The following is a 19687-nucleotide window of genomic DNA, read 5'->3' on the forward strand; positions in this document are numbered from 1 at the left end:
TGTTTTTTTTTTAATCTGAACGCATGTCTGCGTGCACGTGCACATGTGCAGAGTATCAGGGTCTGAGTAGCTGTGGAGGGGTTTGGGGAGGAGGGGGGTGGTGGAAGGAGGAAAAAAAAATAGGTCACCCCTTAAAACAAAAAGCTTGCAGTCAACATCGCAACCGTCTGCTGAATTTCCATTGGCGGGCTTGTCTCCATGGTAACAGGTTAACCTTGAGGCAGTAGTCACATGGGCGAGCGAGTCTTCTGCTGTCTTGGAGAATACAGCGTGCGTTGCGTGACATCCGTGATCACAGTGTCACCCGCCTCGGTGAGGAGCGATCACAGGGGAGGAAACGGCCCAAAACAGACGTGTAGGAGCAGCAGATACTGGAGGTGTGAAAGATGATACAACATTCACAGCTTATGTGATGTGCTAATCTCACTGCGAGGCGTGTGAATGACTGAATAAATGCATGAATGAGGCAGTCGGATTCATTGAAAGGTACATGACAGTGAAAAGACAGAGAGAGGAGGAGAAGAAGAAGAAGGGGGGAGACAACACCGAGCAGAAGGTGGAGGGTCTCAAGGATCAAGAGGCGTGAACACAACAGGGAGGGAAAAGCAAGAGAGGTTTCTTTTACTGCTCATTTTGCAACCCTGAAGATGACATTAACATCATTATCTTACATGTGCACAAGTGAGCAATCTCCACACTGCGTTCAGCACCAGATCAGTCAGTGAAACCATGAAGCTCAGCGCCAGCCGCTCTTGATGTTAAATCTCTAACTTGGGATTCAGGTGAGTCAGTGTGCAGCTCTCCTGCACTGTACAGAACAGATTTCTCAAAGGGACACACTATAAATCACACTGGGGGGAAGCTTTAGGTGAGCTGTACTGACCCCTACAGGCCTTAAAGTGCATCACAGGAGGCGGACGGCCTGAGCGTGAACCCTGAGAGTCAGAGCAGCGTTTAAAATACTCTCCTGTGAGCCTGTGACCGTCCGTGACCTCCCACCTCAACCATCAGTCCAACACAACGTCAGATGCCAGCGGGAATATCAACTGGTGGCAGTGACGAGTGAAATCTGAATGAAAATCACTCTGAATTGAAGGTTTATTTCATCATTGTTTGTGTTTACTCCTGACCTGAATGTGTAAAATTCTGACTCTATCTAAAATAAGAATAAATGTCCTGTGTGATACATCTTTAATATAAAATCTCTGACAACTACTCTACTGTAGATGTAAGTTTACACCATTACATATATAAAAATGTCTTATTAGAGCAGCATTAAGTGTGAATGAATTGATTTGTATAGATTATATTCTGAGATCGGTTGCACCAGCTGTTCAGAAATTCAAATTGCTTAGTTTCTGGCCTTGATGTTTTAACATTAACTGATTTTAAAACAACATAAACCCAGAGATGGCTTTTCAAACTATCTGGATTAAAGTATTCACTATTCCTTCTGATTCCTAATTTAGCAATGATGGTGACTAAAAAAAAAATTCTAATTTCTATTGTTACATATTAATGTTTCTTCCAAAGTTTTACATTTACATGCAAAAGTATGCATTCAAATTTTGCGTTCTTTCCTAAAGAGCGTGAATTTCATTTTCAAATGACAGCAGTTAGAGAAACTGATAAAAGAGCTTTTTCACTAGACATAATAAAACACGATTCTGTCTATTTTCCAGGAAAAAAAATGCTTTGTTCGTTGATTTCACTTTGATACTAATTACAAGAAAGGCACAAGTGGGGCTAAACTATACTGTATCATTTACAAATCTCCAATTTGAAACACGCTGCATCCCACAAACAAAACATTTGCATCCACTAAGTCATTGCTGCCAATTAAACCAGCTGAACTATTGTTGTCTTGTTAATATGGGTGTAAAACAGTTTATAGGTTTTCATTAGGCTCCATGAAAATCTAATGTAATATATGTATGTAAAAAGTATGTAATATAATATCCTGTAATAAGTGTAAACACTGAAAGTTCTTCGTCACATTTGCAACCGTAACACCAATCCTTCAAATGACAGAGTCTGACTAATGTTAGACCTAATAATGGCAGTGAGGTTTAACACGTTTTAGACTGTGTGATGATTCTGAAACATATTTCTCCTTATGTGTCCGTACAAACACAGCAAAGTCAGACCTGCGTTTAGAAGAATTGGTCGTCAACATCCAGTTTGGCCCCATAAGACTTTTCTCCTCAGAGATTCAGACGGAAACCTCAGTTCACTGTTAACACAACTATCTCAAATTATTGAGGATCACCGTGAAGCTTAGTACAATCATCCACGGTGCTCAGAGCGTGAACAATAACATCCTCTGACTTTTTCATCTAGCACCACCATGAGGCTGCTTTCAAGTGAAATGTCTCATCAACTACTGGATGGATCTAAAGCAGACATTAAATGTCTCAGTGAGGATAGATTTTAGCAGCTTTGATCACTATTTAATGCCTCATTTTTTAAAGTAATCTGTTAAAATGTCTTTGGTTTATGATCCAATACCTCAAGACGAAAGACGATCCATCAGCTTCAGCTGTGTCTGCTGTCACACAGGAAAACTTTGGCTTGCTAACACGCAGAACCACGATGGTGAACATTACGTACTGGCTCCTAGTCAGGACAAGGTTTAATGCTGCAAATCCAAATTGTAAATGACTGTTTAAAAAGTAGCACTAAATCCTGAATTTCAGAACAGCTGGTGCAACCTGTTCCATTTCATAAATATTGATGTTATTGCATTGTTATACCTCAAAGGTAATGGCACTGTTTCACCTCTGCGACCTTCTGTATTAAAATATTAACGATGAACACTCAGAACTTCCCTCATGCATAAAACCAGACTCATCGGAGTACAAAATTTCATGTACAGTACACAAAAGTGAATACAACAAAGTTTTTGCTAGTCTATGCCTGAAGAAGAGGACGCACAATAACAAGAGTTTTCAAGTAATTTGCTTTTTCTTTCACAGAGGCTCACAGATGTTTCCGTCAGTATGAAGGCTGCTCCTGGTCCTCCTCGTCGCTCCAGCTGTCGGATCCGTCCGTCCCAAAGTACCGATCCCCAAAGTCCCCTGAAAACACACAGCAGTGCACTCAGAGCGGGTCAGCAAAGTCACACAGGGGCAAATAACTGCAAAATAAACTAATGAGTAATGAAAAAGACAGCATGGACAGATTAAAACTAAACAGATGTTGGATGATTTGGAATTAGGAGCTCCATGTTGGCATGTAAAATGTGAAATAAATTTCTATTAATACCATCATAACACACTGCATTGTAAAATTTTGCAAGTGACGGCCCAACAGAGGAACAACAATGTGAGAACTGACAGTACTATCAATACCTGACTGAGGTGATTTTTTTTAAAATTTTGAATGTATAATGAAAGTCAGTGAGAGGAATGATTCTGATGATCAGTTCAAACCAGCTATTGGACGACTGCTCTGACATTTGTTGGTCAATAGACTCTGTTCAAACGAGAAACCACTGAACCTTCTAAGACTTTTCCTCCAGATTGTGGTCTGGACCAGATTAAGTCCAAAGTAACAGACTTTACCTGTGTGTCATGTAATCAGTTGGAGTGTGGAGTAGTGCTTTATTTCTGCTCACATTCACAAATACAGTATATTCAGTATATCGTACACATCTGACACTCAGGAGTCACAGTTTTTGAGAAGCATTACTTGATATGTGGAGCTCTTATTCACTGCTATGCTTTGGGAAATTTGTGTTCTGTTTTTCTTATTGCATTTGTTTTCCCTGTTTTTTTTGTGTTTTCCTTAATGTTTGCACTTTCCCGCTTGCATGTGGTTTGTCCTTACGGGCCACTGTACTGCTCCTCTTTTTCACCACAATAAAAACTGCAGCTGTAATTCTTTTTTAACCTCCCATTGATTTGGATTTAAGGTAGCAATCTAATAACTAAACAACAAATTCTCAGGCAAATGTGGCGAAACCCTAACCCCCTTTTTTTCCCCTGTTAAAAGGGTGTTTTTCTTGCCACTGTCGCCTTGGGGCTTGCTCTTGATGTCAGGCATATGGGTTCTGTAAAGTGTCTTGAGACAATTTGACTTGTAGTTGGTGCTATATAAATAAAATTGAATTGAAAAGCGTAGAGTTTGGGACAATTGCATTTTCTTCTGTCTGGGCTCAGTGATTAACATCGCTGCCTCAAACTCAGAGGATTTAATATTGAGGTCCTGGTAAAGTACACAGTCAAGATAGTTGAGGTAATCAACGTTTTCTGCTTTCACATTACTGTCCTTTCCACACAGGTGTAACCTGCTCCTAAGAGGCTTTGAGATCAACCAACCTACAAGCAGCTTTTATCTTGGTTGACAAAGTTGATCCTGATAACAGTATTTTGGTAACTGTTCTTTTTGGCTTTTAAAAACATTCATTTCCATGTGAAGCATTAGTGTTGGAGTCCTTAAGTGTCAGAAGACATGTAAGTTTGAGGTATAATCCTAAACTAAACAATCACACCTGCAGCTTTCCTAGTCTTAATATGCGTTCTTCAGGCAACAGTAGCAGAATGCTGCCTCTCACTTGCGTCTTGTACAGAACGTGCATTCTGTAGTTATGAAATTGTTTGTAATTAGTTATGTTAACAGAGAGGAGACTGGCCTGTCTGATGTGCATTTGGTTTAGTTACAGTACTGACAGGGAGCAGTGCTCTCTTCAAATCTACAGTGACACAACCATAAAATTAGAATCTGCTGGGACATGAAATGAAATCTGTCAACTTGAAACAGAGGTGGGTTTTTTATCTTTTATCTGATGCTTTTATTTCTCTGCATAAATCTAAAACCATTAAGCCAAAACGTGCAGACTGGAGACAGTGTTCAAAGGTGGAGACGACTCATGAATTTCCTTTAAATATTAGTTTTTCTGTCAGCCAGACACTTTTTTTTAAACTTACAGCCTCAAAGTGGACAAATAAATACCACTTCAGACATAATGTGATTTTGCAGGACAGGTACAGAAAGAGTGAACAGATGTATATGATGGCTTACCGATACCAGGAATTACATGTAAAAAATCGTCCAGGCTCTTGTCCACAGCAGTGGTGATGATTTTGACCTTTGGGAAGGCGTAGGCCACAGAGTGCACCCCGAGCTCTGCCATCAGCAGTGACACCAACACGATCCTATCCTCCTGCACCTCATGATCCTGCTCAGCCACACAAACCACAGCAACAACTGTAACAGCTGCTCGACTCTCACAAGAAACTTAACTAATGAGTGGAAAACCAGGGAAGAGAACATTTGACTTTCACAGAAATAATATCAATCAAACCTCAACGGGACAAAAAATGCAAAAATACAATAACCACACAGACGAGCACTGAAATATGTGACTGAGGAAGAGGACAGGGTCCTATTGTTGCCTTACTGAAGAATAATGATGCTAATCTCCACCCACCAATAGGACTCGTACTGCCATCATGGCAGCAGCGCCGGTGGAGACTGTGCTGTCCATTAGGATGACATGATCTTCACTGATGTCTTTGGGCAGACGCAGGTAATGCAGCTGGCGAGGCCAGAGAGGAGGAGACGGGTTACCATGGTTACAAAAGCAGGAAGGGTAGTTACCACGGAGACACACATCATGTGGAAGAAATAAATAATGAACAAAAAAACAATCAAAACATTTTGATCTTTTGTTTGATGTGATTTCTGAGACTCCAAGCGACACTGTGGGAAGTCTTAAAAAAATGAAACACCTTGAAGGATCTGAGAGATATTAATAGTAAAGACATTTGGAGCTAAGTGACTCATTATTGATACCTCCGGTTCGCCCGAATCCAGGTTGGTCTGGATGAGGATCTTGCCAATGCGGACGTCCTTGCACACGGCCCTCAGGGCGGGTTCCATGGTCTCTCCCGCCCGCAGGATCGACACACCGGTGATCTGTGGAGACAAGGCAGCAGAGCGAGCGTGACGACAGAAACCCTGAAGAAACACTCGACTGGAAGTTTAACAAGACCTTGTAAAACAGGAACATCACTCACCCCTTTACCGTTGTAGCTGCGGCCTTCGTACTCATGACCCTGTGGAGTCTGAACCACGCAGTGCTGTTAGAAGATGCAGAAAAAGAGTTTGTTTATAGGATTTAGTGCTGAATCACACAAACAGCCAACATCCACAGAGGCAGACAAAAGAGGAGAAATGTATCTGTTTCAGTCTGTACATACTGTATGTATATATGTATCCTGTGAATGTGTGACACCTATCTGTCCTTTATACACTACACAATGTTCTGGTGGGAAACCTTGAGTCCTGACATTCATGTGGATGTTTGACATGTACCACCCACCTAAACATTACAGGTCAAACAACCCCCCATAGCAACAGCAGTCCTTGATGCCAGCTGCCACCCTCAGCAGGACAATGTACCCCGACACACCACAAAAACTGCCTATTAGTGGCCCGGGGAACACGACAGAGCTAAGCTGTTCACCTGGGTTCCACACTTCCCTGATCCAAGTCTTACTGAGCATCTGTGATGTGCCAGGATCAACCTGATCTAGGTAGGTCCCACCCTGCAACCCACAGGACCCACACAATTCACTGTTACCATCCCGATGCCACAGGACATCCCCAGAGGTCCTGTGTCCATGTCGCCCCCCTGAGTCAGAGGAGTTTTAGCAGCATAAAGGCGACCAACACAATATTAAGTAGGTGGTCATAATGTTGTGCCTGATCAGTGTATCACTGTAACAATATTTTAGGTGTGATTACTGATGTGCAACATGCTGCACTTGTATAGTGGTTAGTATGTGAAGCAGGTAATACATGATTTACTGTTTATTGATCTTAAGTCATGCGATAACAGATATTATTTTTTCAACTTAGAAGGAGCAGAAACAAGCTGTGCAGTAAACATGACTAACAAATGACCACCCTTTATGCAAACACTTCAATATTTACACTTGACAGCATTAACCTTCATGTGGAGTCTTGTTTCAGACCAACATTCATTCTCCTTTCTGCTCTGTTTTTGGTCTCTACCAGCTGCTGAAGGAAACATAAATTTCTTTAGCTGATAAATGTTTTGTTACACTCACTGTCTAGTCTCAAATCAGCTCCTGAAAACAAACTGACTATAGAGGGGACAACGAACCACAACAGCAAAGTTGTAGGCTGTAACGTCAAAACAATATGTGTAAAGATCAAAAACTACAGTACAGAGTTGAGCGATAATTTTCTGCAGTCTCGTTACTATGAGTGACAAGTTGCTCATGAAAGTTGTCCACTTTTAAAAAAGAAAATACAGATACTGACACTCAAAGTCTACTCACCTGAGATGGCAGAAATGTCAGTGCATGTTCTATGAGAAGCCGCATTAATCTCTTTGAGTAGAAAATGAACTCGTCTCGGCTGGTTTCTTTGTTCCTGTAGAGCAGAGCAAAATGAAAGGTTTAAAACTTCTATTTAGGTGCTGGGATGAGGACTCGGAGGTGTGCACGAGCAGATGTCTGTACCTGATGATGGTGTGCAGGCCTCGGACCTGTGGCGTACTCTCCAGCACACTGAGCGTCTGAGGCAAGGGCTGCGTCTGCTGGGCTGAAGCCAGGAGAGCCCTGAGACCGAGGAGAGGAAGTTTAGATCAGAGGGTATTACTGTGTCATTCTGCTGCTCTCTCACAGCCACAAAGCCGTCTGAGAAAGCTGAGAGTCTCCGAGAGCTACTTAATGCAGAGAGACAGATGAGACACAGTGTGAAGGTCAGAGTGGACACAGCACGGGTATAAAATTTTCAATCACATTAAGTGGACCAAAGCCAGAGAAGTCAAAATAGGGATCAGCATACCTGACACTGAGCTCACGCTGCATGAAGAGAGGGCAAGAGAAAGGCAATGAAATGATGCAGAAAATGAAGATTAAAAAGAGAAAATGTGTGAAAAGCAGGGCTGCTTGATTACAGCCAAAATGATAATCACAATTATTTTAATTAATACTGAGACCACCACGATTAATAATTGATGTTTAAAATGAAATATTTGATTACATTTTCACATTTGAATAAACAGAGTATTGTTTTCACTCCATCTTTAGGTACCATCCTGCTAACGTTCACATACCTGAATTGCATCTCCTGGAGGCAACATGTGATAATGGCAGACAAAACTTGCAGAACATCTTGCATATCAAAGGACGCTACAAGTTACCAATGTTCCCTAAACGCCTCACATGCAGGTTGTGCACAGAGAAGCCTCTAGTCTCCCCACTCAGCTACTCAGAACAGTGATTTTTTTGAAAGTGTGAAATAAGCCGTTCTAATGTCAGATATTTGATTAGTTGTGCTGTCCTATTTAAAAGATAATTCTGTTCATGTTATGCTTGTTTTACTAGTAAAAATCAGATCGGAGCTTTAACAGTAACAACATGTTATGTAGTATAAAATTTTTTGGGTACGATGTGCTAAAAGTAAAAGATTTATAGAATTATGGCAAATGCTATTAGACTGATGACCAGAGTTAAAACATATTTATAAAATACATAATGATGAATATTCTAGTAATGACTGATGTTTGATAGTATGGTGTGTCTGTGGAGGACACACACACACACACACACACACACACACACACACACACACACACACACAGAGCTGGAAGATCACAAAGTATAACCTGTAACTTAGATGTGAAGATACATACTTTTTATAAAATGAGATGTGGTGTACTCAAAACCTAATGGTGTAAACTTAAGGTGCTAGAACTTTTAAAATATATTAGAAACATAACAATTCCTAATATGCATGAAATATATCACAAAATTATGACGGTAAAATGTGGAGCAAAAAGGTTGAACATGTCTGGGCATGTTCTCTGTAAAACATGACATAATGATAACCTAACACGCATGTCCTCTGTAAAGTGAGATCTAGGGGTGAAATATGATCTGACCAATAGATTTAGAAAAGTATAATGGTGTCAAAACTATCACTCCTATCATACGCCCTGTAGGCATGGAAAAATGACCAACTCTCACAGTATAAAAGACGATGCACAGCTCAGTATCTTCGGTTCTTCTTGGGGTGTTAATCACTGCTAAGAACTACTCCTGGATTTTTGTCAACAAATAAATCCTGCTGCATCTGAATGATGACTTCTCTTGCTGATTTTTTGAAGATCTTTAAAGAAGCTTTTTAGACATTTGAACATGGTTGTGACTTAGTTTACGCTTCATCATTTTATCAGTTATCTTGGAATTATGGCTTTTATCAAGCATTACTCATAGACTGGAGTATGCAGTGCTTACATCAGGGAATATTTTCACAATTTTATATAAGTGATCATCTCAAAATAAGCTGCAGGGTGTGTTCATAGTAACAAAGGAAGATGTGGCATGTTATCTACTTAGGTGGGATTCACTTTTTAGTTTTTGGGGCACCTTTTCTAACAAAGTGATTCAGCTTTGTTGTTACAAGCACCAACATAGGGAATGTTTGCTGCCCAAAACTGCAATTCCTTACAACTGTTCATCTCATCGTTTGTATCGGTTGTACTTTGTATATTATGTCATTATATTTTGAGAGCTATTTTTACTTTCATATGTTATAGGTTGGATTGCTTGTGCTTTTCTGTTCAGCTGCTGTAACACAAGAATTTTCAGATCTATCTATCTATCTATCTATCTATCTATGAGATAATTAACAGTCTAAAACTTTGTGAATGAAAACTACAAGTGTACGTGTACTGTCCTCTAACACAGAAATGGGAGTTTGTCTGTTGCAGCTCTTGGACACATGGTGGCGCCACCCTCTTAATGTTCAGTGAGCGTCTTGGTGACTCACCTCCTCCAGCTGACTGTGAACATGCTGCACTATCAGATCAATGGCCACCATGTTCCCACCACCTTAGAGGAGAAAACCAGCAGAGATCAGCACAGTCAGAGGAGCTGTTGGTTCATTCTTTGTAGCAAAGTCAAAACTATGTCAGAAGTTTAGGTTGCAGTAGTCGTGAGGAGGCTCCTGCTTCCTGTCTCACCTCTCGGCACCACAATATCAGCCAGCCTCATGGTGGGCTCGATGTACTGCTCAAAGGCCGGCTTCACAAACTTGTTGTACTGCTTGATGACGCCTTCAATGTCCCGTCCGCGCTCTGTGATGTCCCTGCGGAGCCGCCGGACGAGCCGGATGTCTGAGTCTGTGTCCACAAAGATTTTCATATCCAGGAGCTGCAGGTGGGAAGAGCAAACACCCCTGAACGCTTCAATAATGTTCACTTCAGCAAAGCAGCTGCACAAACAACAAACTCCCGCTGCTGATTACTTTCCTTCACTCAAGAATTCTTCAAAAGCAAAGAAATAAAAGACACACACAGTCTTACCTGAAGCAGCTCTTTGTCCGCAAAGGACATAATTCCTTCAAAAATGATTACACTGGCACCGTACACATTTTTCTACAAAGAAAGGAAAGAAAACTAAGAGTCTGAAAAGAAGAAAGCTGCTTCATCAACAGCCTTTTTTTTTTTTTAGCTTTTTGAAGATAAAAGCTGCAGCATGTCACTTTGGAAAATGTGTTTTAAAAAATAATATATCATTGAAGGTTAATATATTTTCAATTTTGAAAAATTAACCTGCAGAAAGCAGCTGTCTCATTACTGCTGTTCTTCTTGTCAAAATGACATGATTCATGTTTAATGTAATGTTTGAGAAAATCAACACTGAGGACTTTCATGCAGAAATGAGGCAACTTTACCTGCATGTGATAAAACAGGACTCACCCAGTCTTTCTGTCTCCTGTGTGTGGTGAAGTCATACACTGGGATCTTCACACTTTTGCCCTGTTTCAGTTTCCGCAGCGTGGCGACCAGCAGCTCAAAGTCAAAGGCCCCCGGATGGTCGAAGTTGTAGTCGTTCTTTGCTGCCAGGGCCTGCTCCTCGGCGGATAAAACCTGCAAAACACAGCAGATTTACTTGAAAATTCACCGTTTCATGGTTTGAAAAACAGTTAAATAAGATACACGCCGCTTTCACGTCTTTGCAGAGAGATAGGTTGAGTTTAGCTTAGCTTAGCATAAAAACTGGAATCAAAGAAGAGGATGTAGACGGGATCAAAAATTTGAGTTTAAAAATCAACCTATGAGCAGCTCTGAAGCAAATTAATGAGCATGTTGTATCTTGTTTAATTGATTCAAAATCTGAAATGGAAAAACCAAAAGACAAGTGTGCACAGCTCCTAATGTTAACCTTTTTATTAAGATTTATAGCATAATCAAAAACAGGAAGTCATTTAAAAGGGAAAAAATGTAATCTGTCTGAGAAATAGATATTGGACAAATTCTGTATTTATTCTTTAGACTGTTGACAGACACAGTAGCTGCTAAAACTTTTATTTCTGACGATGGTATAATTCCAACTGCAACCATTATACCTCCTTTGTTGGTCATCAATCTGCATTAGTACGGTAAATTACTATTTAAACTTAATTTTTTGGTTTCAGTATGTTTTTGTCGCTTTTTTTCTTGCTTTCTGGATACATAATGTGCTCATATGCTCATAAAATGTGCATGAATTTTCATTTGTACCTCGTATGAGCGCATTCAGTCTCTATGTGTTGCATGGTTGTGTGTACTGACGAGAAAATTAAATGTAAAAGCTGCTTAATAGTTACACTTAAGCTGAGATTTATTCACTCAGGAAACATGAGAACTAACACATCAAGACAAGATCACAATCACAGTTAGTCAATAAAGCTTTAAAGTCTATCAGAGGAAAGAACGTCTCTAACTTCCAGCTGTGTAGCTCATCCCAGTCAGCTCTATGTACTGGAAACCAATTCAGAGTTGAGGAACTTGTGTTGTGGTTGGCTGAACTCGATTAAAGATGTTAAATATCTGAGCTTAAGAAACAAATGAAGACAGATCAGCTGATGCCGTCTAGACAGCAGTGATGATCGTCCACCCTTTCTGTCTGATGTGCCTGCAGTAATGAAGGGAACAACACTGAGGTGGTTTAAAACTACTAACAGCAGCATGAACACACAGGAAATGTCCATAGTCCTGTGTGGACAGTACGGTGGGTTGCATAGTGATTTGTTCTGCTCTGTTCCTGCCAAAGAATACAATTAGAATTTGTCATTTTGAAGGAAGATGTTCAAGATGAGTTTTATACGACAATCTGCCAACGAATGCAGCATGTCAATTAAAGAGTCTGGATGGAAACATCAGCTGCTGCTTTCATATTAGAGTTTGTCACGGGTTTGTAAAAGAAACAGAAGTCTGAAAGTCTGTGACACGTAGCTCTTTTCATGTCGTAACTATTATCAGAGAACATTTGGCTAAACGTGTTGGTTCCCTGCTAAACCTGGGTAAATATTTTATATGTTCTGGGTCATTTAAAACTTTTTATAGTGTAATTTGTTTCCAGGTTCCTCCCAAACACAAATGTGCCCATTATTCTCTGTACTTCTACCATTACCTGTAGGTGGTTTGTCAACATGATGGCGTGTGTACAAAATACTCAGTCTGTAATTTGCAGGCTATAATCTAAAAGCATCACCAGAACCTCTTATTTACTGAAAACGGTGAGAGCAGCATAATGACGTGCTTCGATGAAAAATGCTCTTAAGATTAACAAAACATCTCCTTCTAAAAGAAGATCCTTTCGTCCTGCGGCGAACACACAGATAATCGGGAATAAACAAATTTATAAAAGACAGAACATACTAACATGCATGACTCTCTCACCTTGTAGAAAGAATCCATAGACAAGAGCACAACCCACGGCACATCCAGAGCCTCGATGATCTTATTGGCCACGGTGGTCTTCCCTGAGGCGCTGCCCCCACACAACCCTGCAGATCCACACAGCATTTCAAAGGCCCATTTATTTGTGTTTTTCGGAGTGTGTCTAATGTTGTCTGGTGGTATGCATGTGTGATAGCACTAAAGTGTTTATGGGTATAATATGAGAGAATAAGGAGTAAGACAGGTTCTGTGGCTCAAAGCCACAACTTGGCATGTGGGGAAGGCAAAGAAAAAACAGTCAGGAGGACTGAAAACATCATCAGTGAGTGTCATACCGATGACAAAGGCCTCTTTGGACTGGGCTCCGTGCTCGTCATACCAGGGCGGTCGGCCGGCGGTGTAGATGGTGCGAGTGCCTGTACGCAGCAGAGGAGGTTCTGTTTTGCTCAAAGAGGTGGTGCTCTTCCTGCGAGGGGCCCCGGCTGGAGGCAGCAGCCGGTCCAACGAGTCCTCCCCACTACCACTGCAAAACGCAAACAGCAGGGCAGGTTAGAGCCTGAACACATCAGTCATCAAGAACTGGGAGAGAAACTGTGACAGGTACTTTCTGAAGGCCGTTAATCAAACTGTCTGTATTCTGTAGCTCTATAATGGATATGTATTTACTGTCTGAATTATCACTCCGAATCCCAAAACCTGTGAGTGGGTTTGAAAGACAAAACATCACAAAATTACACCATTTATCAAAACCAGAACCTGTAAGAACAAAAAGAATTTCCAGACTGTTAAGCAGACCTGAATTACCCACCTGTGATGTGCTGTTTTATAAATAAAACATATTTATAGTCTGCAGAGACACCGTTCTGATTAAGATAAGATAGTCCTTTATTACTCCCCAGGTCAGAGGAAATTTCCATTGTTACAGCAGCAAAAATCTTTCAGAGCAACACTAACCATAAGTACAGTAAAGATAAAAATCACAATAACAATAATATATACAATATATACAAGAATGAGGAATGAAAAATGAATAAATACTGTATTTCTACTCTATAAGTGACATTAGCATAAAGTGGCTTGTGGAATAAAAGTAACTGTAAAAGTGCAGAAAATACCAGCAGTTCAAGGAATTATTATTGATTACAGCCGTGGGCACTTGGAAAAAGGTTGTATATGTTGATTTTAAGTTTTTTTCATTATGTGTAAAATAAATAATCAAAGAAATACAACTTTTTTTTTCTTTTTTGTGATTAGTGGGATTCTAACTTTGTTTTTTAAAGTGGAGTTGAGTTGACATCTAGTCACTGTTGTGGTTTTTGCATCGAATAAAACGAGCCAGGTGCAAAAAAACAGCCAGGAAACTGCTTTTGAGGGTTACAACGTTATGTAGGTTACTAGAACATGTAAAAATACTAATACGTGTGTACAAACAAGACTACAAACTGTTCTAAAATTACAATAATGTTATGATTAAATTATCTTCATGATTTTAAACTACTGTATAACTGTGTGACTGTGAAGTCATAAAACCCAGTGTAAATTTCCATGATTAACTTTGAGCACAAAAATATAACCAGTAGGTTTTGCAAGCAGCCGATTGAAACTGGCTGCTCAGAAACTGATAACACCACTGCGAAAGAACGTCCTGTAACTCATGAGCCTGCTTAAAAGGTAAGCTATTTCCACTTATTGTCAGTCACTCATCCAGACTCTGCTCTGTTCAAGTGATTTCTTGCACAAGAGAAACTTTGCTTTGACATGAGAAACGACTCTGAGCATTCATTTGGAAAAGTCAGAACTCCACTGAAGAATTTTCCTGACACAAACCTACAGCCATGCTGGTGGCTCCATGATGCTGATCTCAGGACCAGCAGTGCTATGAAGCCAAAGCTAACATGGCTAGAAGAGAACATGTAGGATTCCTGCATTTCTGGGTGTTTATCAGGTGGTAACTGTTACATAAACAAACCATTTGTTGACTATCTCCAAAATGTACGATATTTCCAACAGTCTCAGCTGCACTGTGTTTACTGCTGCTTTGAAAATGTGTTGTTTAAACTGTATAGAGGTGACAACCCACATCATAAAATGATTCGCCTGAATAATGGGAAAATCTGGACTTCTTTCATCTCTCTTGCTCATTTTACCTTCCTCCCTGTAATTTAACATTTCCATCATTTTTGTTGACATAAATAAAATCTGCACAGACATATCTCCTGCTGCAACACTTTCATGTGTACAGCAATGATAAAGTTTTCTCATATTAGTTACCAAAGACTCTACCCTGACACTATCCACCTCCTGATCTTCTATCTAACAGTGTGAGATGATAATAAAGCTTTTATTTGTGTATCGTTAGAAAAACCTGTTATTATGAAGCAAGAAAGGAGATGTATTTAATTTTACATATTTCTGTCTGACAGAGTGACAGTGCTGCGGTGAAAAAAAACATTAGGGTGCAATTTTAAGTAGGCTGAAACCTGTAGTGCAAGAAGAAAATACTTCTGCCCTGTCACGCACAAACATTAACAGGGTGTTATGTAAGACTGTTTGTGAGGTCAAATCTAAGTTGCCGCTAGAAAAAAAAATGACTGAGACTTTCTTTTCTAAAGTTGCTGTTCTGCAAAGTACAAATTTAAGGTACTTGAGTATTTCCATTTTATGATGTTCTAGAGGGAAATGTTGTACTTTTGAATGGACTGCATTTTGCACATCTTGAATAAAGAACTTTAAAAATACGATGCAAAAAAGTCCCAACAACAGTGGGGACAAATAGACAAATAAAATTTTCAGTGACTGAGATTAAAATCTTTTTGCTTGGAGTGCACACAACTGTCTTCACAAGGGATTTTCATCAAAAATGTATAAGATTTAATGGGTTAAAATTCTCAAATGCAAGAATTCGCAGCTTTTCTTTGCATTAAACTAGACTAAACCTAGTAATATTTTCATGTTTGGACATATAAAGATGTAACTTTGCACTGAATATTTGTGATGAAAAGATGTCATTGTTGCATTTTACAACTAAATAACAAACAGATTGAGCAAAATTATTCAGCAGTGAACATGATAAACAGTTAAATGTAGCTCCACCTCAAGCAAGTACCTAAACATTAATGCATATTATAGTCATATTATGCATTAATCTGTATTATTACACACACTGATATTACATTATACTGGATAAAAAGGTACATTTAGAGAGGTGAACTTTGAGTTAGGTTGTCAGCACCTTCCCTGCTAATAGAGTATTTTTACACTTTGGTGTTACAGTAATGGATCTGAATGCCTGCATGGTCTTAATGCTGCTGTTTGTTACTTAAAACGTCACAGCTTAACAAAATCATGGTGATTAAGCTCTCAGCTGTTTACAATGCAACATGCAAACGTCAGCTCAGCTTCTACATCACGCTCTCAGAGGACACTTTCAGGAACTCAAGTGGTTCCACTGGCAAGAATTATAAATTAGATTAGATCTCTGCCTGTTTCGTATGTGATGGACAGCAGTCTGATGAGTGTTTTGTATTTTAAAACAATACAGGTTCAGTAACAACACACAGCAGGCAGCTCTCAAATCACAATCCCTGCAAACTAACCTGAATCCTGCACTTCCTCTGACCTCTCACCAGCCCCTGTTCAGTCTATTTATAGTGCACACACATGTATCCACAGTATGTGTGTGAGCTGTGAGAGGGGAAAACGGGCATCCTGCCTGCGCTGACAGAAAACAACATCAGCAACAACACTGCAGTGAGTCTGATCCTACCTGCGGTCAGACCTCAGAGACCAACACCCGGAGATTCGGGCTCCTGCACAGTCCAGCAGAGTCAGATCTGCTTCAGATGACAACCTGCTGCCCTCCAGCTCGCCTGTCACCGTGGTAACCTCCCCAAAACAACAGCAAGCGTCACTCAGCGCTGACCGAGGTGGTGTGTAAATTACAGGTCTGTTTCCAGTCTGCCTTCACACATGTGTTATCTGTGAAGCCTCAGTGAAATGAGCTCCATGCTGCTGCCCATGTGTCCTCCTTTCTCTGAGAGTGACGGACTCTAAGAGGATCAGCGGAACACTGACAGCAAAGAGCTGCTTGGCTGGTATTAATAGTCACCTGTAAATAACAACAGGACAGGATGGACTTCTTCTGTTGATCCTTCCTCTCAGGTCACTGGCCTGATCCACAGAAACACAACAGAGCCAAAGGGACGCCACCATTTATACAGTAACAGGACACAACAGTGAAAAATCTCCATCCAGACACTAAAATGAAGTCTAGCTGTGTCTAAAACCCAAAGAAATCAAGATATTAAAAGGAAATGGTAGAAAGTCCTTTATATTTAGCCTTGATCCTTGAAATTCTCATCTATCAAAAACTGTTTGAGCCCCTGAATTATTAATATCGCAATAAACTTGTTTGACTTTTGTCTCCTGCTGCTACTTACTAATTTATTTGAGTTTTAATTATTTAAATTTCTCTGAAAAGCTCTTTGATCAGCACCTGGTGTTATCATCTACAAATACATTTGACTTGAACACTGTCATAATGAGTAAGATTTATACTTGAGGTACATTTTGTTGTTAATATTCATCAGTTTTTCCTAAACATGCCTCTTTAAATGTATTATTTATTATTTTCAGTGTTTGGCCGTGGTTTTGGTCGTGTCCCCGTTGAAAGCGGAGGACCAGGTGAAACTTCTACAGTCAAACAGGGTTTAAAGCAGGGTATTATCTAAACACGAGAGAAAAAAAATAGCTGCCAGCTTGTTTTCTATTGCAAAAGAATCTCCTGAAATACTTGCTGGCAATGATAGATGAAGGGCCATCCTGCAAACCTCCACAAGTACATACGGTGCTTTTGCTTTAATAAAGTTTCCGCAAGAGCCACACACTGCTAGCAAATCATCTGTAGTTTTAATGAGTCCACTAAGCTCCTCCTGAGATAAAGTACAGACAGGCTTCACCTGTTTGGGCACAGATGATCAAAATATGTTTGTCTCTTTTATCGGTAAATATCCTGTCACAAAGCCAAGAGACATCTTTTATTGTTCTGATAGTTTTCTTTTTCGGGGACTTAGCCATTGTAATGATAGTCTATATCTACGCATGTGAAAGTGTTACAACAAAACATCTTGGGCTTACCTCCAGCCAAGAAGACTGCGACTGGTTTAAAGAAACACAAACAACCAAGAGCTCTTTTATACACTGCCCGTCCAAAAAAAAAAAAAAAGTCCCACACTGTAATATTTCATTTGACTGCCTTTAGCTGAGAACAACACACATTCGCTGTGGCATCGTTTGGATAAGCTTTTTTCTTGTGATTAGCCTCACTGATCAGTGGTTTTCTTAAGGTTACACAGCTGTTTAGTCCCAGTCCCTTGCCTTTATATTCTGCATGTGGTAATGCTCTTTCACTATCAAACATAGCTGCGAGTTCTACTGTTGATTTCCTGCGATCATCTAAGAGTTTGTTCTGACCACATTTGTTCCTCTAAGATGATGGTTCATCACTATCCTTCAGGTTTTAATAATGCGTTGGACGATTCTTAACCTGATTTTAGTAGTTTCAGAAATCTCCTTAGTTGTTTTCTTTGCTTGATGCAGGCCAGTTTGACCCTTCCTGAGACAGATTAATATTCTTTCCATGACCACAGGATATGTCTTCTGACATGGTTATTTAAGAAATGAGCTCCTCACTGCATCAGCTAGGGTTAAATAAGTTGTTGCAGCTGAAACATATTCATTACTGCAGTAATTATCTATTACCTATTATGTGAGGCACTTTCAGATTTGCTTAGTTAAATCCAAGTGGCGACTTTTGTTTGTGGACATGCAGTGTATTTTCCAATAGCATAATGAGGTGCAGTCAGACTATTCTGACTAGTCTGAGAGATCATCTGTGCATTTTCCTGTAATTGTTTACTATTTTAATAAGCAAAAAAAAAGTCTATTATGTTTGAGTAAACAAGCTTTCAATTTAAAACACACAAAAAAAATCCACCTTTAATTCTTAATTATTTTGGTGCTAGTGATTTTCTATTATGCAAAGAAAAATCCAGTATTTTTATATTGCAATGTGGCTATTTTCAAGTGATCTGAATACTCCATCCACTACTGTACTCAACTTATTTCCAGCTGCATACAGATTGTTTAGCAGGAAACTTGGAGGGTGAAAAATACTTTTTGCATTATTAAAAAAAATCTATAAAAAGACTTATTTAAGTAAAAAAAATCTACCTGGTACTGAAAAGCGTCTCCTTGGTCACTGTGAACACAACAGAGCTCACACTGAGCAGATCTATTAAAGGTAATTCAGGGGGTTTTCTAGTGGTTTCTCATCAGAGAGTCTGTGACGCACAACTGTGTCGACATGCAGCTCACCTACTTCTGAAGAGATCAACGCATCTCTGCCGTTACATCACCGCTGCCAGGATGCTGCTCACTTACTGAATGCACATCAACACGCACAGAGGTTAAACTGAACACCGGTGATAAATCTGCACACGTATCTTTACTCTGTTTGGAGGAGGAGGCGGACTGGGGGCGTCAGTGTGGTTATATTACAGGATCAGGACGCTGCTGCTGCTGCGGACTAGATTTAAATATCAAAACCTGCACGAATAATGTCGGAATAAGGAAGTCAAACACAGGTAAAAATACTGGTAGTGTCAGGTACCTGTCCGAGCGGGACGACATCATTTTCCCGCACTCCGCTTCGGTTGGGATCCTGCGACCTCGGAGCCGGCATCGGCTGGTTAAAGCCATGGATGGATTTCTTCTTAACCGCACGGGGGGATTGTGGGTAATGTAGTTTGTCATCACGTGCTCCCACACAGTCAGTCAAGGGCAAACGCTCACATGAAAACACACAATCCAGAGCAAGAGTGTCAAATTCATTCTAGTTCAGGGGCCACATTCAGTCCAATTTGATCTGAAGTGGGCCGTAACGGTGAAATCATAATGACCAATAAATAACAAAAACTCCGA

At 40.1% G+C, this 19687-nt stretch overlaps 1 protein-coding gene across 2 annotated transcripts; it reads right to left on the reverse strand.

Moving 5' to 3' along the window:
- Window positions 1–1080: 1080 nt before the first annotated feature.
- Window positions 1081–19611, reverse strand: uckl1a (uridine-cytidine kinase 1-like 1a). Of its 2 annotated transcripts, XM_023290520.3 has the most exons (15): window positions 19377–19596; window positions 13042–13229; window positions 12707–12813; window positions 10742–10912; window positions 10346–10417; window positions 10004–10193; window positions 9811–9872; window positions 7822–7838; window positions 7494–7592; window positions 7311–7404; window positions 6021–6083; window positions 5797–5919; window positions 5432–5539; window positions 5023–5179; window positions 1081–3077 (listed from the first exon to the last, which is right to left on the reverse strand). In XM_023290520.3, the coding sequence occupies exons 1-15, from the start codon at window positions 19517–19519 to the stop codon at window positions 2995–2997; spliced, it is 1677 nt and encodes a 558-aa protein (XP_023146288.3). In that variant the 5' UTR covers window positions 19520–19596; the 3' UTR covers window positions 1081–2994. The 2 variants fall into 2 exon arrangements, with proteins under 2 accessions (XP_023146288.3, XP_035813263.2); XM_035957370.2 differs by lacking the exon at window positions 1081–3077 and having other exon boundaries at window positions 5040–5179; window positions 5402–5539; window positions 19377–19611.
- Window positions 19612–19687: the final 76 nt, after the last annotated feature.

The sequence above is a fragment of the Amphiprion ocellaris genome, chromosome 8, assembly GCF_022539595.1.
Source record: "Amphiprion ocellaris isolate individual 3 ecotype Okinawa chromosome 8, ASM2253959v1, whole genome shotgun sequence".
NCBI lineage: Eukaryota > Metazoa > Chordata > Actinopteri > Pomacentridae > Amphiprion > Amphiprion ocellaris.